The sequence below is a fragment of the Eucyclogobius newberryi genome, unplaced genomic scaffold (genome assembly GCF_026437365.1).
Source record: "Eucyclogobius newberryi isolate DKJ021-1_F unplaced genomic scaffold, fEucNew1.0.hap1 SCAF_18, whole genome shotgun sequence".
NCBI lineage: Eukaryota > Metazoa > Chordata > Actinopteri > Gobiiformes > Gobiidae > Eucyclogobius > Eucyclogobius newberryi.
In genome coordinates, this window is record NW_027315812.1 from 30,126,478 (window position 1) to 30,151,503 (window position 25,026).

Here is a 25,026-nt window from a genome sequence, read left to right on the forward strand (position 1 = left end):
GACTGAATGTTTTAAACCATAATTATTATGGTTTAAATATATATATATATATATATTTATTTATTATTATTATTATTATTATTATTATTAAGATTTTATGAAAAATCTGGCTTTTTTTTGGGTGAAGTTTAGAATTGTTCTTTCTGATGAAGATTGTATGTTTTTAAAGAGAGTACAATTACAAGTCTAGCCATGGAATTATAATTTGTTACATTAAAAGTTTAGGAGTTACTGAGAACAGCACAAATCTCAATTGTCCTAATGTTCCTTTCTCAAGCCACAAGCTCATTGTGACTTCCTGATATGACGCAGACAGACTAGTGGCACTGCTACGCCCTGCTGCTGAGTTTCAGGAGCAAGATACTGTATGAGATGACTAAACCCGAAAAAGGCAACGGAGGTGATGGTTCGGGAGCTAAACGAGACCATAACCTTGGCGGAAAACTGACTTACCCACAAGCTAATGATGCTAATGCTCTCGCAGCTGGTGGCTACCCACAAGTCCGAAGGTTCACAAGTACAAACCTTCACAAGTCCGAAATGGAGAGCTCTCCATTTCTCCCCGGCGCGCCACCGAGGGCTACCTGGGTTATCCTGCCAGTAGCATATGCTTGTCTCAAAGATTAAGCCATGCAAGTCTAAGTACACACGGCTGGTACATGCCTTGCCCTGGACGTTGGGCAACATATAAAAGCACTTTGCACGTTGTTGCCATGGGATTTTTGTGGATAGTATACTTCATCAAAATGTTAATGAGCAAATGGTCTGTCGGTGCGTCGGCCACAGACCCCCCTTCTGAAGCTAATGGTGTTGCATTTGCATGGTAGGCTATTTTTTCCACGCAGGGTACAATCTGTCATCTTACATTGTGTAGATGTCTTTTCCGGATAAATCATCTCTCAAAGTAACTTGCGCCTTGTTTCTTTGGTTTTTACAAGTGAAATGGAGAATTTTTTAGGACTAAATCTGAAAAAAGAGAAAGCTATGCAACCAGACTCCAGAACTCAGATAAGAGATTATCAAACATGCATGTGTAAACAATGTGTACATAATTATTGCTTTTTTTATTTTATGATGGTAATAATAATATAACAACATTTTACTGTTTGATGTTTTATACAGACACACAAAGACACGCACACATATTTACACACATGCACACACAAACATACACACATACAAACTCGTGCATACAAACACACACACACGCACGCGCACACACACACACACACACACACACTATCTTCCCGCTCTGAAGTGTCTAGACTGTACCTCTATTTGTATTTTTGTTCTTGTTACTGTTTTGCATTTGTAAATAAAGAGAAAGAGTACAATTTTGTCAGCAGGATTTGTAATATAGTATTTGACATGTAACTGTGCTTTGAATTAAGTATACATTTCAGGTCAAGGTCCAAATTTTCTAAATTACAGTTATGATCTTTATTCTGTAAAATTTCAAAATTAGAAAACTTGTCATATGCACTTTAAATGATGAAACGCAGGTCTAATATATCTGGTCTTATCTGTCACATGATGGTCTGTTGCAGAATGTCCAGCCCCCTACGAGTTATCTGAGTGTGGGGCTCCATGTGAGAAACAGTGTGCTCTCCTGGGCCACACCGAACTGTGCCTGGGCCTGCAAGAGTGCACCCCCGGCTGCTACTGTGCACCGGTTTGTTTTTACACCTTTTGGAATGATAATGATTAAATACTTTTGTCCAAAAAGTTACATTTTCCCGGACAAAGGTGGCTTCAACCTGACTTGACATTGTTGTTGTTGTTTTTAAAACATAAGTGCAAGTCACTTATACGTAGTGTTGGCAAGTTTGTGCAATGTATCCTTCTCAAGTCAGTCCTGAATAAATGCATAACGAATGGTGAAACAAACAAAACATTTTACACTATAATATAATGCAACTTATTGTAAGTATTCAGAATACAAAACTCTGATTGGACCAATACTGCTTATACATGTTTGTTAACTGTATTCCTGATGAATGTGTTTTGTTTTTAGGGTTTGCTACATCAGAATGGCTCGTGTGTTCCTCCGCAGGGCTGCGGATGTGTGTACTCGCAAACGCCCCATTCCCCGGGACATGCCCCCACCCTCATTATCGTGCCACAGGGGGGCAGTGTCACCCTGGGCTGCTCCACCTGGTTAGACTCAAACACAAACACCTTTACAAATACATTATAGTCCTTTATATTTCTACCAGGAGAGTTGAGTTTGGTGCAAGTATAGAAGTGCAAAGTAAAGGTGAGGCGCAAGAGCTGATACACTTGGCCCTGGTGTGTGAAGAAATAGGTGTTAAAATCTCTCTAACCCACTCATTAATCACACAGCCAATCGGCTCTCATTCCAAAACTCACGACTCTTTCTTCTAGGTTAGCAGTTGTTAAAATGTTTTATATTTAACATAGCGACAAAGATAATTTGTTTTTGTCTAAAATTGCTGCTTCATACAGGAAAATCTATAGGGATATAACTTAAATGACTTCAGCTTTAAAACCGGGTGTCCACTACACAGTTTTGGCTACCTGCGAGGAACGATTATAGATCTTGAGGGAAATCTTAATCTTGAGTCACGTCTCACAATGTGACAAGGACAAGGATTGAACCTACATTCATCTTACGGCCAAAGACCAAAGCTGCAATTTGTATCAAACCTGTCTGATATTTGGTTGCAGAGTGAGACCTCCTACAATCTACAATCAATCTTTGTCAAACATGTGACAAACAGTAAATTCAAACATAACCGCAGAAGAGGCCCGTTGTGAATGGGACCTAATCTTCCTTCTAACTTTTAAAAGTACAAAAACACTGCGTAGCTCTACCCTCAGCAACCACAGTGACCTTACCACACAGAGCCTAGTGTGGCTGTGCACTGTCTTACATTGATAGATTCCTCATGTCTTGTGTGAATTTTAAAATGTGCTATGACACCAGGCTTAATGGAACAAGACGGAGCGTTTGAGGAGGCAGATGATGATTATTCTACTGTGATGGAGATAAAGAGGAGGATTGTGGTGTACATACAGTATCAAATGTGAAGAATTAGGGGATAAATGTCTTTATTGAACACTCTTGTAGTTTAGACCACTACAAACAAATCGTACTTTTAAACACAAATTACAAATCTAATTGTAATCGCAAATACTTGACAGTCAATTATTTCCCCAAATTCTGTAGCACTCCTCTTTATTGTAGCTTTATTAGCTTTATTAAATGGCAGAATGTATAGTGTTGGTATAGCTGATACTTTCCTTGACTCTCTGCAGCTTTTGTCATGATGGGACCATGGAGTGCGACATGAGGGAATGTGAAGGTTAGATATCACTTTTGGTCATTTGGTCAATACAGTACATTTTATTGTGTGTATGACTCCTCTGGTCACCCTCAGTGATCCTCAGTGAGTGGTCAGAGTGGACGCCCTGTTCCCCCTGCCTCCCCTCCTCCTCCCTGCCTCCAAACACACTCACACCAGGAACAGGGACTGGGCTGGTGTCCTTGCAGAGGCGATTCAGAGCATGCCTGGACCTGGACTCTGGACTCTCTCTGACCCCTGAGGAGGAGGAGGAGCAGAGCCAGTGTGCAGGAGTGCTGCAGGAGGAGAGACTCTGTCCAGATGCCAACGTTTGCAGAGGTATGTCTTTTACAATAGTGATATATTGAGTTATTGTTCATTGAACTTAAAATGTAACAATACATTTTGGTTGCTCAGTATTTATTGTATCACACACATCTTTGCAATAATGGGGCTATTTATTTTTCTGAAATATCAAATTTGAGCTGTAGCAGTAGTTCAATTAGTAACTTTTGTCATTTCAGTCTGCCATTTATGCAGCTCACGCCTTTATGTGTCAGAGCAAACACACAAACTCCCTGAGCGGTCCCTGACCACTGTGAGTAACACGTGCACTCAGTGGTCACGCCAGTATCACATATATCCAAGTTACATATGCTTTGTTAAAATAATCTAATTACAGCAGGAATTTCTGTTAGATTACTTTTAATTAAAGGTGGTATGGACGATTTTTTTCAGCAAATTTTTATCATCTTTCCTCGTGGCGTGGATAAATCATTTGTCCTGCCACGTATCAATCATAAAATGCACCTACCGCTCACCTGCAGCCGCGTGCGGTTCGTCCCCACGTTTCCGCGTGCCTAAGCGCATGGATCTATCATAATATAGTTCCCTCAGTGTACAGGGCAAAATGAAGACGGAGAAAGACAGTTCGAGCTGACGCAGAAGTGGAAAGAAATCTACGGGAGACGAGCGATGCGATGCGCTCCGTTGCGCTAATAAACAAACACACGTGTGTGTTGTATCAGTCTGCACGGGGGAGTGCGCATGCGCACTTCCCCCTGCGTTCTCAAATCGCCGAAAAATCATCCATACCGCCTTTAAGTGATTTAATCCACTTTCGATGAAAAATTCCAAAATCTTGTTCATGACCTGTGTAGCAGGGACGGACTGGGTGAAAAATGTGGCTCGGGGTTGAAGGAGAAGCGTCCGACATGACACCCTAACATTACAATATTTTACTGCTGGGAGTCCTATTCGTTGCAGGGGGTCTGAAAATAGGGGTAATTTCATGTAATTTGGTATACATATATTTTGGAATCTATTTATTTTATAGACTCAGTTGGCCATAGTTGTATGATATCCTACTATATAATGTAAGTTGATTCAATTGGTTTGTTGTATAAACAGAGCTGAATAAGATAAGATAAGCCTTTATTTGTCCACACAATGGGGAAATTTCAGTGTTGCAACACAAGTAGGTACAGAGGTAAAAGAACAGATAACTTATAGAAAGCTTAAAAAAAAAAAAAAACACTCTTAATAGAAAAGCTCTTAAAAAAAACGTCTTATATTCTTCATGAAAAGTAAAAAAATTGACATTATGTCAGAGTATTGCACATGAATATGACAGTATTGCACATGGGTATGGCAGTATTGCACATGATTAAGTCAGTATTGCACATGATTATGGCAGTATTGCACATGGGTATGACAATATATTAGATTAGATTAGATTAGATTGTCACTGAAGCTGCTCTCCAGAGCGGACAGTGTTTCCTGCAGGGGGTGAGACTTGTGGTCCAGCATAGATGTGAGTTTAGCCAGGACCCTTCTGTCCCCCAAATCCTGCACCAAGTCAAGAGCACAGCCCAGGACGGAGCTGGACTTCTTGATGACCTTGTCCAGCCTCTTCCTCTCCCTCTCTGTGATGCTGCTGCTCCAGCAGGCCACACCGTACAGGAGCTTATGCCACCACAGAGTCGTATGAAGGTCTTCAGGACTGGCCCTGTCACTCCAAAAGACCTGAGTCTCCTCAGGAGGTAGAGCCGACTCTGGCTCTTCCTGTACAGTGCGTCTGTGTTCTGACTCCAGTTCACTTTGTGGTTCAGATGAACACCCAGGTACTTGTATGAGTCCACTCTCTCCATGTCTCTTCCCTGGATGTTCACTGGTGAGGGGGCAGCAGAGTGACGTCTGCGGAAGTCCACCACCATCTCCTTGGTCTTCTCCGCGTTGATGAGGAGGTGGTTCCACTGACACCAGTCCACAAAGTCCTGCGCCAGTCCTCTGTACTCTGCATCGTCGTCGTCCGTGATGAGTCCAATGATGGCAGAGTGGTCAGAGAACTTCTGCAGGACACAGCTGTCCGTGTCGTGTCTGAGGTCTGCAGTTTAGAGGGTGAAGAGAAAGGGCACGAGGACGGTGCCCTGGGGCGCCCCCACACTGCAGGTTCGAGTGTCAGATACACACACACAGTCTCTCACGAACTGGGGTTGGTCTGTGAGGTAGTCCAGAAACCACTCTGCCAGGTAACACTCCACACCAGCCGTCTCCAGCTTGTCCCTCAGGAGCAGCGGCTGGATGGTGTTGAAGGCGCTGGAGAGATCAAAGAACATAATCCTCACAGAGCTGCCAGGCTTCTCCAGGTGAGAGAGAGGTGCAGCAGGGAGATGACGACGTCCTCCACTCCGATGCCAGGCCGGTATGCAAACTGCAGCGGCTCCATGGCTGAGCTCACGGTGGAGCAGAGGTGGTCCAGGACCAGCCGCTCCAGTGTCTTCATCAGGTGGGACGTGAGGGCCACCGGCCTGAAGCTGTTGAGGTCTTTGGCGCGCGGTGTCTTGGTACCAAAACAGGAGGTCTTCTAGACCTGTGGTACCACCCTCAACTTCAGGCTCATGTTGAAGACATGCTCATGTTATGAAGACATCGCTGCACCAGGACACCAGCCGGTCCACCTCCCTCCTGTAGGCAGACTCATACCCATCCGAGATGAGCCCGATGAGGGTGGTGTCGTCCGCACACTTGATTAGTTTAACAGAGTTTGTGCACAGGGAGAAGAGCAGGGGAGAAAGTACACAGCCCTGTGGAGCTCCTGTGCTGATAGTCTGTGTGTCTGAGACATTCTTCCCCAGCCGCACTCACTGCGTCCGATCCGTCAGGAAGTCGGTGATCCACCTGCAGGTGGAGTCAGGCAAGTTGAGCTGGGAGAGCTTGTCCTGCAGCAGAGAACACACAAACCACAGAAACATGTGACAGAGGAAACCACAAAAAGAAAAACAAAGGGGGTTATGCCAAGAACATTCACCAAACCCAAAACCCGACCGCCAAATGTCTCCCTGCCTTCTCCTGGTACCAATCCACTCAATGAATTGGATACACTGTAATTTTTACATTATCAAAATAGGGTCAAAACTGTAAAGTACAGATGCTTGGGTTAAAAATTAAGGAGTAGAATTAAAAAGTCACCAGAATTGTGTATACTTTAGTAAAGTACAGATACTTTGTTACTTGCCACCTCTGGCTAGGGGGTCTATGCACAACATGCAACATTTGGATCCTTTTTCTTTTTTGTCAACTTAAAAATGTTATCAGCTCTTACTTTAAAGGTCCCATAACATGCAAAATCGACTTTTCAGAGCTTTTAACCTTCTTACATTGCTATTTGTGCTTCATATATGTACCAGAGTGTTTTTTGATTGATTCATGCAGTTTTTAGCTATAGAACAGACTATATCCTTTCCTCGGATCTGCAAACTGACGGGGGGTGGTTGCAAGACCGCGTCATAACCCCAGGCACCATCCCCCCTCACCCTCCCCCCTCTCCATCCACCTCCCGCCTGCCGCCCCCTTCCCCCCGGCTACGCGCTGAGGGGGGAATGGGGGAAGGGGGGTACCGCGGCTATTTAAGTTAGCAAACATGACTTCTTTTGTTTGTTTGCTGCCGCGGACACAGCTCGTTATTTGTCGTCAACATGCCTGGTTGGAGAAAATGTGTTTTTTTCGCGTGCGGCTGTGTCCACGCTGTCACCTCTGCCTCTGTTTACACCCCCACCGTCTCCGGGGTGGGCGGGGCACACGCGCTCTCTCTGAGACTACGTCACGGGTGGGCGGGGGACACACGCTCTTGCTGAGACTACGTCACAGGTTGGGCGGGGGAGCCAGATCGCTCTTTGCAAGGGTGGGGGCGAATATCAAACCAAGCCATTTGCATTTTCGGGTTGGTGAGGAGGTCCAAGGTCTGGGTGATATTTCTTAACTATTATGTTATGGGTGTTGCGAATTTTTCATCAAAAAGTTATTATCAAATACACTTAGGATAGACTACGAAACGTGAAAAAAAGCATGATATGGCACCTTTAAAGCAAAGATGATCCCTTCCTCTTCTTACCAATCTATAACCTGTTTCAGACCTGTGCCTTTGGAGTGTGTGGAGCTCCTGGACAGTCTGTGCTGACCCCTGCAGTGGAGGAGTGAGACAGCGCTACCGGTGGCCCCTAGCCTCTCCCCCGGGGCCCCGCTGTAGGAGCCAGCAGACCCAGAGCCAGAGCTGCAACACAGGGCTATGTCCAGGTAATGTATTACCTGGCTTGTATTTTTCCTGTTTACTCATCTCTTGCTGAAACAGTGATTTTTGTGTATGTGACAGGTGAGCGCTGTGAAGACAGGGGGCGGAGCTACCAGGAGAGCTGTGCCAATCAGTGTCCTCGCAGCTGCACTGACCTGTGGGAGCATGTGCAGTGTCTACAGGGAGTCTGCCACCCAGGTCTGTGTCACTCTGCACAACCAGTACTCACTAGTTTGGGTGGATTTTTGTTATTTTGACTGATTCTAATTTCAGAAATAAAAGATACGACATCATGTATTTTTATTTTATTATGTTATTTATAATTTCATGGATTTAGTAATCACTCACTTTGCACATATCCCTGACAGAAGTGCTCTGTGCTATGCAAGTGGTATTAAAAACTATGGCCCCATCTGAATCTTCCTGAAAGTCAAAAATCAGAATAATCTGTGGTTTTGTCCAGACATAGCTGCATTCTGTGTGACGATGCATGGCCAAGGGCAACAAAATCATCAGCAGTTTTGTCACAATAAGCATTAGTAAAGCCAAAGTATCTTACCACTTTCACCAAATCATAGATCAATCCTGCTAAATTTAGTCTGACAAAAATATATATGTATTTTTTAATTTTGTATTAATTTATTTACAAATACAATATAGTAACAATAGTTATAACAACAAGAACAAAAACAGCAGCAGACAGACAGACAACACAGACAGAGGCACCTGCACGAAAACGCTTTGAATGTAAATTGGACCATCCATGGGGTCGTTTGAAAAACTTTCAACGCATCACAGTATGTGAGGTATTTACAAGGGCCAACATTGGGTTACCCATTTATTTTGGGACTTGTGAACTGTGCGTGTCCTGGGTTAGAGCAGGGCTTTCTGTTCATCTGTGATTCGAGACTTGATTTCAAACAAAACTGCGACTTAGAGCAAAGTCAACCACTCGATCCAACCTCCTGTGCACAGAGACTGCGTGCTGTGGCTCAGTGTGGCAGGTGATGGTGCCCTGCCCCCTGTGTGCAGCTGAGAGCAGCTGAGGGTGTGCACTCTGTGAGAAACTTGTGTTCTAATGTAGGCCTTTTCACTCAAATAGTTCAGCTGTCACATCAAAATTACCACTGACCACTTTTACATTTTAAAACAAAATTATGGTTAGACAGTGCCTATTTATCCTTGGTCTTTAAGCATCATCTATCACAGGCCGTGTTTAAAGCAATAAGGCCCACATAAAAGTAAACAAATAATCTGCAGTTATGAAATTAATAATTGGAGGTTTCATTCAGTATCTGTGATGTCTGGCTAAACAGAAAGTGTTGGCCCATATTTACAACACAGACAGAAAAGCCTTGGAACAGTTTTGAACACAAAGATAAAGAAGGCAGATTTGTTTTGGTTGAAGGAACTATAAATTGAAATATGTTTAATTCGATAAATGTACTGGTATATGCTCCACCAGGAAGCGACCTTACTTTCTATACAAAAGTCAAACCCTTGTCTGAAGCAGAGACTGGAACTTATCTTATATATTCAGCCAGCATTAGATGTTTCAAACTCACAAAGTACTGGTAAATAATTTTAAATAAAGGTCAAAACTCATAGAGGTGGACATGGGTGCAATAGATCATAGGTACAAATAACACACACTGCAAACCTATCTAAACTCGGTTCTCCGCATTGGGTGACAGTCATCACCGAGGGGTCAGACGCTTTGTACCGGGACTAACGCGGGTCATCGCAGCGGTCCAGGTTATGGCTTTGAGATCATCTGCTCTTGTGTCTCTGATGCTGCCTGCTATCAAGTTTTCAAGCAGAGATGTGCTGCGCAGACTGCATCACATTCTGTGCTCAGCACATTCCAGGTTCTGGACCTGATTTAGTCTTGGTTAAGTCCAGGCAAACTGGGAAAAAGCCCATTGACATACGCTACATTTCTTGGGGGTTTAAAGCGAGATCTTTGTGGCTCCTACTCAACTCATTTCTTATATGATGCATTTTCTTCAGAACACTGATCTAGTGTCTGGATACAAGCTGAATGCAAAAATAAAAAAAACGGAATTCTCTCTTATGGGCGACCAGTCTTGACTTTCAGAAAGACCATTCAATTGAATAGCGGGGTTCTCTATAAGGTGAACTATTTTAGATAAAAACTATGCTCCTCTTGTTTCCACTATAAACTTATTCCATACTTTAGTCTAAGTCAAAGGATGGACTAACTTGGTTGTGTCTTTCGGGCTGCGGCGATTATGTTAGATTTATCCATCAATATTACCTATATTACCCGAGTTAACCTGGGATTCAATATTTCTACATGGGAGCAGACATATAATGAGCTTAGACATTTATTTTTGGAACATTTTTAAGAAACTGAAGAAGAAAAATGTCACTGAGAACCTGGCTAGCAATGCTTCAACCAAGCTCAGAAATAGAAAGGGTTTATTGTCATTGTTAACAGAATTCACAAACATAGGAACTTGGTGATTCGGTGCAACATAAAACAATGAACTATAAGATCAAATTAAATTAAATTAATCAAATATTTACAGTTGAAGCTAGTTAGCTCCAGCCCCCCCCTCGTCCCGCCTCGGTTCCAGACTCGGAGTCCAGGAGTGAGATAGATCACGGCATTATGGTGGCTTTGCAGGAGATAACTGATAAGATTACAAAGGCAGTAGATGCAAAGTGGTGGAAATGCCTGGCTTGTCCTTTGTGAAAATTAAATAAATATCTCTTTAGCGCTAATCAAATTGTGCGGATTATCTCTCTTCTTAATTGTAACATAATGTGAAAAATATTGCCATTGATCTACATATATTGGTATTATATGATATTGGTTAACAAACATTTTGAATGGAACATTTTGTCATAGACAGCTGAAATTTGGTGCACATATTCTCCACACCACACTGAACTTACAAGCCAAGCCATAGAGTAACTACATCAAACCTTGCGGTCGGGAAAATGTGAGGTAGCATAAAGTTGGTACTTTACACTAGTTTTTTTTGGGGGGGTGGTCAATATTCCCTCTAATTTTCCATGTGTCTGGGCAAACACACTAGCTTCCTGGGCACACTGAGGACTACTATGAGCAACATCAGATGTGCACACTGTGGCCACACACCAGTATCACGCAGCACGCCTGTTCAAAACCTTAGATCATAGCAAGTTACATTAAAAGAATCACATTACAGCTGCAACTTTCATTAGTTTACTTTATTACAAGAAATTAGGCTCACTTAATATAGAAAATACAAAAATCCTGTTGTTCATGAGATGTATAGTAGTTATATGTGAGAGTCCTGCTTTGGCCTGGCTATGGTCCAGTGGCACAAGCCATTCCATCCTAAAAGAACCACATTTATTTTTTTACTTTGGCTTGTTGTTGGTGAGTGGATGTGTCCCTGGCGTTGCCCGTTCATTTCGCCATGATAAGAGGTTGCGTCTTTTAACTCCTCTGCATTATTGTTAGCTAGCGAACCTGCATGGTGCGTATGGGCAGGGCACATATGCACTATCAATGCTATGATTGGCTGTGTAGCGTATGTAAACCGTATTGTATCATTGACTGGACACCTGTCAGTGACAGGTGTCCAGTCAATGATACATACAGCGCTCCTGAATAAAAGTCGCGCACACAATATCTACAAAGAAAATAGAAATTGTCCATATACGGGCCGCAACTGTCAATAAACCGCAGGTGCCCACGTTGTAACCTGAGATATTTACACATAAATAAACGCGGTAGTGATGCGTCTTTTGAACCGGGGCTCTCGGCGCACCCGCGGTCCGCTGCACTGTGGGACTAATTAGACTAATTTCTCAGTGAATAGGAGTCTGATTGTAATAACACACACAGAATTTTGAAACTAAAAATACAGAGAACAGAAGTTACACGTGTCCCCTGGACAGTGCTTTTACTGTCCACTAGAGTCTTCTACAGTGTCTCAAACACTTGCGCTTCCTTCTAGATTGCCCCCGGTGGCCGTTTGGTAATTAGATTATTTTAGGTTTAATATTAGATAATAATTAATAGGTTTATGGTGAATACAATTGTCTGCTCTCCATAGATTTTCTTCTGCGCGCACTATGCGCGAGCAGTGCGCAATTGCGCAGGCGCACAGCTTAAAGGGAACAGTGGGGGTGGTTGATGTAAGCGAGAAAGGCAGCAGGATGAGATTCGCGGGGGCCTTTAACACGGGCCTTTAACAGCAGCTTTAATTATGATGATTATTTTTTTTTGGTCATGATCTTTGTTTTGTGTTTGTCTATATTTAAACCACACAAACAATGGCTCTCTTTCTCTAACATAAAAATCCTTGTTCATTTTGGCAAACATCGGCGGATTTAGAAGGACCAAATGAGGTACTGGTGTTTGTCTATTTTGATGAGCATAACATAGTGATATGTAAATTAACATCTATTGTTAAAATCAGCTCATCGGTGCCCCCTGCAAAGTTATAGTTGGATGGAAACTTGACGTCTGCCATTTTTCAGAACTTGTAAAGCCAGGGTGGGCCGCCTTTTCTTTGAAGTGCACTGGCAACACAGGTTCAGTTGGGATTGTAGTACCTGCTTTAAACCAGAGCGCACGTTACATGTTTCCTTTAATAAGCCATGTAAATTGCTCTAATCTCAGGTTGTGAACGGGTGTGGTACCATTTTGAACATAATGTGCACTGATGTTGCAGAGCCGCGGCGCGCGGCCGAAACTGCCATGTTATTTTTGTGCCGGCCGTGCGGCGTGGCTCCTGAAACTGGGCCGCTAATTGACCGCGTTTTAGCGCCGTTTTAGACCGCGCCGGGTTAAGGTTAGGGTTAAGGTTAAGGTTAAGGTTAAGGTTAGGGTTAGGGTCAGGGTTAGGGTTAGGGTTAGGGTTAGGGTAAGCCATGAGGCTATAAGGGAAATGCCACGGTCCCTGAAACTGCACGGCTATTTGACCGCGCCGCGGCTCTCCAGCCATGGCCTTTCGTGTTTACGCAGACACAGTAACAGACTTTGACCTGAGTGTGTGTTTCTAACAGGTTGTCGGTGTGCAGAGGGGCTGCTGCTGCAGGACGGCCACTGTGTTCCTGTGACAGATTGCCGCTGTGGGGTCCCATCAGGGAATGGGACTCTGGAGTTTAACCCCCAAGAGACCATTGCTATGGACTGTAACACCTGGTGAGTCTGGTTCAGATGATTTGAAAGATTATTTAACTTGTTTGATATACTGGACATTGTGATACTTAATTTGTGTATGTAGTGTGTGTGAGAACGGCACTCTGGTGTGCACTGAGCTGGCGTGTCCGGTCTACGAGTCCTGGGGTCCCTGGAGCAGCTGCTCTGCTACCTGTGGCAGAAGTCAGAGGTCACGAGTCCAACTGTGCCAGGACTCTGAGGGAGGGCCCCCCTGTGTCGACACATCACAGACAGAAAGCTGCCCCATGGCCCCCTGCCCAGGTATGATACTAGGGATGGGAATTGTGAAAATATATGGTGTATATGTATATATATATATATATATATATATATATATATATAAAAATATAATATAATATAATATATATATATATATATATATATATATATATATATATATATATATATATATATATATATATATATATTTATACAACGCGAGAGCGCAGTTTAAACAATTATTCCACAAAATATAGGTGTTATATGGTGTAATTATTTGTCAAATCATTGCTGTTTTGTAATTTTATGGAATTATTTTGGCTCTTCTTGGTTGCAAGGTAGCAGTGGACTTACCTCTACCTATCTCAATTTGCTGCACATGTCCAACCAGGAAGTACAATTACAAACTAAACAAACATTGTCAAACTGGGGACAAAAAGTCCAATTGTTTAGTTAAATATATAAATGAAATATACACAGTGAAATGTTCACTACATTTTAGTGAAATGTGTACTCTAACCTGTCATATGTCTTTAAGGGAGGAAGCATGCTGTACGATTCCGATGGATTGCTATAAATATAACTCAAGTGGAACTGGTTCCTGATTCCCATCCCTATCTGATACAGCCTTACACACAGCACAGTGTGTCCCACTCAGGGCCCATGTTACCCACTCTTCCTCTGTGTCTGCAGTGGGCTGTGTGCTCAGTGAGTGGTCCTCCTGGAGCCAGTGCAGTGCGTCCTGTGGTGGGGGGGTGTCACTGCGAAACAAGACAGTTCTCCAGCAGCTGGAGCCTGGAGGGGCCTTGTGCCCCGGGCCCCTGGAGCAGCATAAAGTATGTAACAGCCACCACTGCTGGCCAGGTAACTAACAAGAACAGTCTATGTGTGTATATATAGTATTGGCCTCATTTTGACGATAATAAGGACTTTGTCATGTTGTTTTAGAGTGCCCAAAAGGTCAAAGGTTCAGTGATTGTGCAGGGGCGTGTCCACACACCTGTGAGGACCTGTGGACACACACCCAGTGTCTAGATGGACCCTGCACTGCAGGGTGCTCCTGCCCACCTGGACAAGTCTGGATCATTATGCTCATCTAGTTCATCTATTGTTTTAACTGTACTCATGTGTTGTATTTTGCTTTTGTCAGGTGCTTTTTGAAGGTCTATGTGTGGCTCACATAGTCTGCCCCTGCTCACCCCTTTCCCTGCCTCCGGCCTATCAGAGCGGCAACAGCAGCATCAAGGAGCTGGCTGACACTCTGCTACCTCCAGGAACAAGCATGCGGCACCTATGCAACACCTGGTACCTATACACTTTTCAAACAGAACTGTAGACGGATCATATCCTAGAGTGCATTCATTCCTTTTATAAATTATGATTATTATTATTATTATTTTTAATAATAATATTAACCCAGAAATATAATATTCTTTATAGTTGAAAAAATATTAATTTGATGTCATCTTGACACTGACGTTATGACTTTCATCCAAGAGTAATTCTCAATCTGCAGATCAAGTCTGAGAACTCATATATTATTCATATACATATTTATTCTACTCGTGAGTAGGCCCTGTCCACCGGGAGGAACCTCCTGATAATGGCTGTTTACAATTTCACTTGAAACTATTCTTCTTTGTATCCTAACAGCCTTGTTATGGGATATCAAAATCCTATTGTAAGCTGACTGTCGCTCCGTCATCCCTGAGTACCTGATTAGCATCGGAATGGCCAGAGCTTCCCAAGGGTGTCCTTTGAGGAGTGCTCCGGGTAGTATGGGGTCTGGGGCCCTTTGCTCAGGGCTGTCCGGTCCCTGTATGACCGGAGCAGGAGCTGTGTTCATTGCCGGCAGTAAGTCAGACCTGTTCCCAGTGCTTGTTGGACTCCGCCAGGGCTGCCCTTTGTCACCGGTTCTGTTCATTGTTTTTATGGACAGAATTTCTAGGCGCAGTCAGGGGTCGGAGGTTGTCCGGTTTGGAGACCACAGGATCTCATCTCTGCTGTTTGCAGACGATGTTGTCCTGATGGCTCCATCAAACCCGGACCTGCAACATGCACTGGGACAATTTGCAGCCGAGTGTGAAGCGGCTGGGATGAGAATCAGCACCTCCAAATCCGAGGCCATGGTTCTCGACCGGAAAAAGATGGCTTGCCCTCTCCGGCTGGGTGGGGAGTCCTTGCCCCAAGTTGAGGAGTTCAACTATCTTGGGGTCTTGTTCACGAGTGAGGGAAGGATGGAATGTGAGATTGACATGCAGATCTGTGCAGCGTCTGAAGTAATGCAGTCACTGCATCGGACTGATGTGGTGAAGAAGGAGCTCAGTCGAAAGACAAAGCTCTCGATTTACCGGTCAATCTACGTTCCTACCCTCACCTATGGTCATGACTATGGGTCATGTCCGAAAGGACAAGATTGCAGATACAAGAGGTCGAAAGGAGTTTCAGGATGTCTTAGTGCTCCAGCTGCTTAGAGATAGGATGAGGAGCTCAGTCTATGTCTTAGTAGCTTTTAAGATGAGGATGCACAGCGCACTGTGGTCCTGAACTTGCGTGCCTTTTGTGCTGATAAAGCTTCTTGTGAAGTAGCTGTTTAGTCTCACCTATGTAATGGTATGTAAATCTTTCTTCACTTAATTGGATAGAATATACTACATTGCTCTGTTTTTGTGAAGGCATATTGTCCTTTGGGTGAGGCGTTTTTTGTCTCAAAAGTGTTGCCTGGTTTACGACAAAAACTGGTTCACTCTAAGGACAAGATGCCTACACAAAAACAGAGCTCTGACAGTAAAAAATCTATTAATCTACACACTTTTAAAAAGTCTATTAACCTACACAATTACAATGCATACATATACACAAAAAAGTTTTACTTTCTGCGGTTAAGCAGGTTTTTTGAGTGAGTGGATATTTCTGTCTCTGGAATGTGCCAAAGAAAATGGGTGTAAGTAGTGCAGAAGTCAATGTACTGAAAAACAGGCAGCTGTCACAGTGCTTTTTGAATGGTTCAACATCCGTAAAGGTGTCTTACAGGGATGAAGTAATGAGACAATCAGCAGATGAGCTACCACTAACTAACTAACAAGGTAGACACTATGTGAAGGGAATTCTAGCTCGAAATCAGCACAAAGACAACAGAAAAACAAATGCAGAGATTGGTACAAGAGCAAATGGAAACATTGTAATACCTAGGTGATATTATTTAATGATGCAGATGGATCTCATGAGATTAGAGCCCAAGTGGGCACAGCTAGAGCAATTCATAGGTCACTAAACACTGTGGCATGATCAAGCCCTTCACACAAGCACCAAACTCAAGCTCCTGAAAACACTGGTGTGGCCCATGGCACTATATGGCAGTGAAGCCTACATGCCACAGACATAAACAGGCTTGCAGCATTCAAAACTTCATGCTACAGACTGAGGAATTCCTGGACTACTCACAGAACAAATTAGTCAGTCTTGAAGGAAATGGGGACAGCCACAACTAATTGCAATTCTAAGGAGAAGGAAACTACAGTCCTTTGGCCTTATCATCAGGGCCCAAAACGTCTGTACCCATATTCTGGAAGGATATATTGATAGCAAGAGCAAAAGATTGAGCACTTGGGAACTGCTCAACCTTTGCAAGGCAAAGGAGTCTGTGGAGGAAATTGGTCGACACCTCCATAATTCCTGACCCTCAGAAATGAGGATGGGAACAGGCAAGGCAAGATATGTCAGACTGGCCCTCAGGGATCACACAGGTCGTGTGACAGAGACCAGACATTCTGTAAGACATAACAGTAATTTAATACAGTCTCTCTCTTCTAGTGAAAGCTTTAATATTTCATGTGTATATTACATCTGATACTATTGTTTTTTTCCCAGTGTGTGTGATGCTGGACGTTTTAACTGCACCTCTGATGATTGTGATGGTGAGTGATATTTATGCCAGTTACAGGGAGGAAAGCAGATTAAAAAAATGTTTGGTTCTAACGTCTGTTAACACCTATAAATATAGGTTCCATAAAAAAAAAAAAAATACATCAGGCATTTTATTAAATTATGTTCACATCACGGTCGTGGTGTTTTTTCCCTCAACAGCATTGCTTCTGATGCATTTTAACACTAAGATTAAGTCACATCCAGCAAACCCGTGCCTCCCGGTATCTGAACAGGAAAATTATTATTCCATATTGGATTAAGGAAAGACACAAGAAAATACATACCAGATTACAAATATTAACACAAATTATATTTTTTAAGAACGTTTTTTTTCCTCCCAAGATTGACAAGTGAGGCACTGCCTCCCCTGCCTCCCCTGAATGCACGTCACTGGTACAATTAACACTTAACTTGGGGAACATATTAGACTTTGGTATTGCTATGAGAAGACAAAACAAGTCTTGTATAATAAAAACTCTCTGGGCCGTATTTTGCCCCCAGAGGTAGTGTTAACTCATTCCGTCACACCTTGAACATTCCACACCTTGCGTCAGCATGGGGTGGAATTTTAGACAAGAGGTTTGCTTATGTCAAAATATGAGGTGGAATAAAGCAAACTGAGGGCGTGGTCTGGTGCGTTCTGTAAACTTAAAAACTAGTGCAGTGGAACCGTGTTACTATCCCCATATAAATTATGTAATCATAATAAAACAACCTTCATGGGCATAAATAATGCAAATGATATAGAATAGAATAATGAATACAATAAAATTTGATGTGGTTATTTTTACCCACTCATGTAAACTCGGCTCTTAAAGCTCTTTCCTGGACACCTCCACCTCCGGTGTTTGACACTTGTTACTCTGCGGTCTGGACCAGACTGGACCGTGCAGACTCATGTGCTCAGCTCAGAGAGGGACGTTTTTTTGCGAAACACATTCACATCACATTCACCCAAAATCTTGTCCCAGCCTGCACAATACTGGTCCACTTTTTCTAATTGGTCAGATGTGCAGGAAGCAGAAAAACCAGCTCACACATGCAGATTGTGGAGCGAGGACAGACCTGGTGTAGACCTGTATTTTAGCTTCAAAATGCTCCATGTTTTATTACAATCAGTCACATATTCACAGCAAATTGGTTCACCTCAGAGCGATACAAAGCTCTAAACAACACCCTTATTCCTTTCCTTTTAACACATTTTAACTGGGCACTTAAGAAAACTCAGACCCCTCCTGGTTGAAATTAACCCATCATATCCCTGATAGCTAAAGAAGTGAAGGACTAATTGGATTGTGCCTCATACAGACCCATTTCCACAATGATCAAACAGGATAAGAACAAACGACAAACACAAAATAAAGTAGAAGATCTTTACATATAGTCAAACATATACAAAAACAGTACTTTTTAGTTTGGATGCTGAGAAAGCATTTGATTCTATTAGCTGGACTTATGTATTTAAAGTGCTAAACTAATTTCAAATTGATGATTTGATTATAAAAAATAAATTGAAAAGGATCCAGTGAATGCAGATTTTAGCTGTGATTTTATGTTGAGAAATCAGGATTGAATTATCTGTTCTTGTTTCTAACCTTCTCCTCCTTCCATGTTGCTCCTCCAGTGGACTGTGAGTGGTCTGGCTGGTCTTCATGGACTCCCTGCTCCGTGAGCTGTGGCACAGGGCAGCAGACATCCAGCAGACACGTCATGAAGCTAAACCAGTACAGAGGGGCCCTGTGTGAAGGCCCCTTGCAGCGTACCCGCGCATGCAAGACCCTTGACTGTGGTACGTCTGCACTTACTTTCACATTTTACACTAAAAGAGCATGGGATCAAAACGGAAAGGAAGTGAATGAACACGCATTCTCTTCTCATATGTTTTTATTGCCAAATGAGCGTCATGAGCTCAACTCGAAAAGGGGAGGGAGGAGATGAGCACAAAGGGAACCAGGACAGAAGCTTGAGCAGAGGAACAGAGGAGGGACAGAGGAGGGACAGAGGAAGGACAGAGGAGGGACAGAGGAGAGACAGAAATGTGGAGGGACGGAGGAGGGACAGAAGTGTGGAGGGACAGAGGAGGGACAGAGGAGGGACAGAGGAGGAACAGAAGTGTGGAGGGACAGAGGAGGGACAGAAGTGTGGAGGGACAGAGGAGGGACGGAAGTGTGGCGGGACAGAGGAGAGACAGGAGGGACAGAAGTGTGGAGGAACAGAAGAGGGACAGAGGAGAGACAGAGGTGTGGAGGGACAGAGGAGGGAAAGCAGACAGACGGAAAAGGGACGGAGGAGGAACAGAGGAAGGATGGAGGCACAGAGCGCATATTGCGCATATAGAAAACCAAGCTGTGACTCAAACCCCGGGGCAGACAGTATGAGGGGCACAGGGGCCGGCTGACACACTCCTCCACTGCGCTCTGTATTTAGAGATTAAGCCCTTGTTTGTCTGTCACGCGTACTGTGCACACATTTCCCCAAATGTCTCGTGCCCCCTTGGCATGTCTCTGCGCCCCCCAAAAGGATGCCCCCTTCATTTTCTGTTACACAGGTGATGGTCTATTATATTTGACAAAGCCAGAAATGTCCTTACCTAATGTGATGCATAAATTTGTCCAATGTCCGGATACAAATTAAATGTACAAATAACTGAAATTCTCTCTTTTTGGCGACCCGCTTTGACCTTTAGAAAGACCTTACGCATTTAAATGGAAGAATCTCTTAGATACAGTATTTGCGTTGGTCCTCCATAATGAACTATCAACAATTTGAGAGAAGAAATATACCATTATTTTCACTACTATTAATGTTTTGTTTTGTTTACCTTTATCCCATACTTAAATCTAAATCAAAGGATTGAAACTAAAATGTATGTTTTGCCAAGATTTCTCTTTATCTATTCCAGACTCTTCCAATTTCTCCAAACGGCTGTTTGATGAGTGGAATAAAACAATCTCAAGATTTGTATGGCAAGGCATTAAATATTGAATACGTTTCAAAACTCTACAAATATCAAAAGAAAAAGGAGGTTGGAGTTTACCTTATCTGAAAAATTGCTTTATTTCGGCTCAAATCAGAGTGTTGCTGTGCTGTTTGACGCTCAATGGAAAAATATTGAGAGTGGTGTTTCCACTTGCCGGTGGTTCCTGTACAAGCTTTACTGGCATATGACCAACAGTTGAGTCATTTGGAGGAAGTTACGAATCCTTTGATAAAATCTGTGCTTTGAAGGAGCTGATCAAAACGAAACAAAGATGTTAAAATCTTAAACGTGTTGTCTTACGATCAACGTTTTACCCCTAAGAGCACAGATCTAAAATTTAAAGTCTGGATGACAAAAAGTATAAACATTTTTCTCCAAATTGTAAAAGGTAATTAAATGAAAAGCTTTGATATGTTGAACAAATCCTTTGAGATATTTACAAATGGAGATATTATAACCAAGAGATTAAACAAAGTAATGACCATTATAACCTTCTGATGGAAATGTTTATCAAGGCTTATAAATCAGAACTTTCAAAGGGAATAATATCTACTAATATCTACTATAATATCTAATACCTATACTAAATATATTAAAAACAAATGGGAGAGAGCATGTAGCCTTGTTTTGACAGACGAAGAGTGGGAAAGTGTGTGTATATCCCAGTGGAGGACCACAAAATCACATGTCTGTAGGGAGTTTTCCCTGAAAAATGTTGCTCATTTTTTCATTGTTTTGGGACTGTCCTGTTGTTAAAAAATAATGGACTGAAATTAACAAGGCACTGCAGACTATTTTTGACATTGCCATCCTACTCAATCTGAGAGCTATGTACACATAATCATTAAAATATCAAATTAACAAGCAAAGTAAATGCGCTTGACTGAGCTGTATTTATCTTTAAGGCTTACAGATTACCACAATACAATGCCATACTATAAACACCTGTAGGCCAGTCGCCAAGCAATGAAAAACATTGCTGCGAAGAGCTGCGCGAGCAGTGACGCTCAACAACAGAACGCTTTTGTTGTAGGCCTGCAGTTTATTTAAGTCAAGCTCACCACTTCACTGTTACTCTTTTTACTCCGCAGCTTCACAATACTGGTTATAACAAAAGAGAAGGAGTTTTTCAAAACTTCCATCTGAAAGTTTAGTTCTCTTTGGCGTTACGACAAGACTCTCAGTCAGTAGTTGCGCAGTGCACTTGCTCACAACACCCTGAGCTCTGGGATTGCGAAGCTACCATCTGTAGGATTATGACTGAATGTGTCAGAATCCCGCCTAGACGTAACTTCAAGTGGTCCAGGATAGCCAGCCTGCGTGGGTCGATGGGCAGAGTCGTTTGTGGCGGGGCTGGGGTGCTGCCAACAAGGGTGCGCACCTCATGTTTGTGGAGAACCTGGTGCTAAAACACTTGCAGATGACCTGATTCTTGGTCAGGGTTTCGTTCGTAGCAGAGCAGCTCCTTTAATGCGGTCCATTGAGTGTAGTGCGGGGTACCAGGAGCACGGACCCTTCTGGATGTAAAAATGAAAGATACTTGGCAAACTGGTGCAGGGGACCACTTAGAACAGATCTACAGTGTAGGTTCTCACACACCTCTTAAGAATAAGATATTATGGACCTTCAAAATGGGTGTTGTCCATTGAGCGTGGCGTCCTAGACTGCAGGAGTACATTGGTGACACCTACAGGCTACTGGGGATTATTGCAGTGTTGACACATAATTTACACTTGAATAAAACTGAAAAATGACATAAATTAATATTCACAAATGTTTCAACATTTTGCAACATTTAAAAATATCCATTCAGTATATGTAATGGGAAATGTTTGATTTGTTTAAACTGTGTTTGATAAAGACTAAAACATTACATGAATGTGTACTATATTTTTCTAAATCTGATTTTACTCTCCATGTTTTGTTTAATCCCTAAACTGGAACACCACTGCCGTGCTTTTTACGCTTACGGCCACATTACCATCGCCTCCAAAAAGGCGTACTATGCACCCATGTACTAAATTACATGGGTGCACACAACTAAAGTCATTAGCGTAACGTGTTACCAGCTAACGCGTTACCCGCAACTCTGCTATTCCAAACTATTCCAATTACCAACCGGTGAGTGGAATAAAACAATCTCAAGGTTTGTATGACAAAGCAAAAAAAAATTGTAATGGTTTAAACGCTACAATTATCAAAAGAAAAATGAGGTTGGGGTTTACGTTCCTGAAAAATTACTGTATTTCACCTCAAATCAGAGTGTTGCGGTACTGGTGTGAAAGAAGCCTTGAACTAAGTAGGACTTAACTTAAATGTGCTGTGATTTTGTTTCTATTGATATTTAGTCAATGTCTACTTCTGTTGTTATTAGATGTTTGCTCTCTGGTCTACACCGCCTACAGCTCAGAGTTCTGTATATGCTTTGAATGTGCTTGTAGCCTGTCCTGTGGGAGAGCAGTGGAAGCGCAGTGGCTCTCAGGACGAGCTCCTGTGTGAGAGGAGCTGCCTGGACATGTACAGCCCTGTCCGTTCCCGCTGCAGCCACGGCTCTGAGGCCTTGCGCACTGAGGACCCACGCACTGAGGACCTACCCTCAGAGGGCTGTGTATGTCAGGATGGCATGTACCGTCACAATATGACAGGCCAATGTGTCATCCCTGCCCTGTGCCCTTGCCTCCACCGGGACGTCATGCACCAGGTACACTCACAATTTCTATCTATTTGTATCTAATAGGGGACATACTAGACTTATAAACATTTGCCCTTGTTATAATGTGTTCTGTCATCCTGAGCCTGCTCAGAGTTGTATTTAAATTGATTCATGCATGTGTTGTCCTGCTTTTGAGGCACAACACAGAATTTTCCCCTACCCCTATTTGTGCTCACTTCTCTTCATTTATTTGTATTATTTCAAAAATTAGGCAGGGTACACCCTGGACTGTGGCCAACTCGTCGCAGGGCCAACAGAGATAGACATAGACCCACAGATAACCATTTACTCTCGCTTCACTCTCACATTCACTAGGGCCAATTTAGAGTTGCCAATTTTGCCTTACACATGCATGTCTTTGGACGGTGGGAGGAAGCCAGAGAACCCAGAGAGAACCCACGATAACACGGGGAGGACATACAGACTCCACCCAGAGAGATCATATAATAGGTATTTAATTTATAGAATGCAATATGCTAAAACATGCATTCGCCACAACAAAGATCTGACCTGTAACATGGTCTGTGGCATCACCTGCCACAAAATCTAATAAATACTGACATAATTATTTCTGATGTTGATGTTTTTTGTTTTGTGTTTTATCTTTTTTGCCAATATGATAAGACATTTCTAAAGGTTATTTTAATAATCCATTCAATTTTATTAACCAACCAATGTGATAATGAATATATTCATTTTCACCCACAGCAGTGTTATCAGAGTGTGTTGTGGTGGACATCAGACAGTTTGAATTGTTGCAGAAATAGACTGCACAGTTGAGTTTGCGTGGTTCCTGTTCAAAGCATTGGGTTATTTACTGAAGACCCATTAGAAGAGGAGGGAAATGCGCCATGGGCAAAATGACAGCACAAAGCCTTGCACCATCAGCCTTATTTAAAATAAAACACGCACACACTCACAGTCCATGGGTTGGCCTCACATTATCTATTAAGCAGCCTTATTATAGGTTTATGCAAATGAATCATTGTCTGACACCAGGTCATATGCTCACAGTTATCATTCTTCATATTTCTACAGCTGTAACACCACTGCATGGGCCATGACTGGCAGGGCCTGAAACTGTTAAAGCTCCAAACACTATGCATACACTCGCGCCTTCTCACGCCTCCGTAGACCGGTGCCTGCGCACGTATGCACAAACACCAATCCAATTGTTTCTGCATTTCTCTATTGTGTCCGCTTCTTTTCTCCTCTCTCACCTGCTATCTCTCCTCCTTTCTCCCGCTCTGTCTTGCTCTCATGTCTCTCACCTGGGTCAGGGTTTTGACCAACAGCTCCATGGTCCACGTCTCATTTAAGGCAATAAAAATAGCAGCGCTAAACCTTGCCACTTCTGACTGCTCTGAGTCCGTCCTGGTGTAACCAGACTTCCTCACATCCTCGTCTCCCTGATGTTCACTGCATTTCATTTAATGTCCTGTACAAGCTTTTCTGTTGCAGTGAATATGTTAATTATTTTGTCAATTTTTTTTTCTGACTTAAGACTTCCACTTTGCACACAGACAAGGTTTAAATCTCTATCACATGGGGCAGGCAGTAGGACAAAAGAGAGTGAAGGAGTGGAGAGGGAGAGAGACATTGCAACACACGGCTAAACAGAGCAGTGATGGTTTTTGAGGTTGGCGGCAGGAGGAGACATGCATCAGGTGCATGAGATTCACTGTTAAACACAATGCACTTTCAAATGTCATGCTTCAAAAGCCCCATCATGCAGCTTTTCCTTCCTACAGTCTATAGTCTGCACTTCGCCCCCAGCCTCATGTGGGTGCATTAACTGTAGCGTATAGTATATTATGGGCCCTGTCCGAGCACCTCTTCAACGGGCCGGCCCAAGGCAGAGCCGACACACGGGAGCGGGAGATCGTGTGCCGCTGCTTAATCAACCTGGCTGACCTAAGATAACTAAAAATCCTAAGATCCTAAACCTTAGGGGTGCTTTGAAGCACAGAAAAAAAATCAAATACAAAGTTACTTTCTAATTTTGTTGCAATTAATCTAGGAGTAGGTTTTCTCACGTTGGTCAGACTTATTACTATGCAAAAAGCTTCAATAACATGTAAGTAATTAGGATTGGACTGGACTGGGATCCTCACCATGGAATTAGAT

At 42.9% G+C, this 25,026-nt stretch overlaps 1 protein-coding gene across 1 annotated transcript in view; it reads left to right on the plus strand.

The window, feature by feature from the left end:
• sspo (SCO-spondin) overlaps positions 1-25,026 on the plus strand; it is a 391,282-nt gene that overhangs the window by 348,729 nt on the left and 17,527 nt on the right. The window contains exons 98-112 of the mRNA XM_072450444.1: positions 1,548-1,672; positions 2,015-2,157; positions 3,280-3,326; positions 3,402-3,644; positions 7,719-7,880; positions 7,957-8,073; positions 12,904-13,042; positions 13,125-13,321; positions 13,973-14,143; positions 14,228-14,355; positions 14,430-14,584; positions 17,150-17,196; positions 18,831-18,995; positions 22,628-22,743; positions 22,789-22,887. Of these exons, the coding sequence (XP_072306545.1) occupies positions 1,548-1,672; positions 2,015-2,157; positions 3,280-3,326; positions 3,402-3,644; positions 7,719-7,880; positions 7,957-8,073; positions 12,904-13,042; positions 13,125-13,321; positions 13,973-14,143; positions 14,228-14,355; positions 14,430-14,584; positions 17,150-17,196; positions 18,831-18,995; positions 22,628-22,743; positions 22,789-22,887 (2,054 nt within the window). The remainder of the gene's footprint in view (positions 1-1,547; positions 1,673-2,014; positions 2,158-3,279; positions 3,327-3,401; positions 3,645-7,718; positions 7,881-7,956; positions 8,074-12,903; positions 13,043-13,124; positions 13,322-13,972; positions 14,144-14,227; positions 14,356-14,429; positions 14,585-17,149; positions 17,197-18,830; positions 18,996-22,627; positions 22,744-22,788; positions 22,888-25,026) is intronic.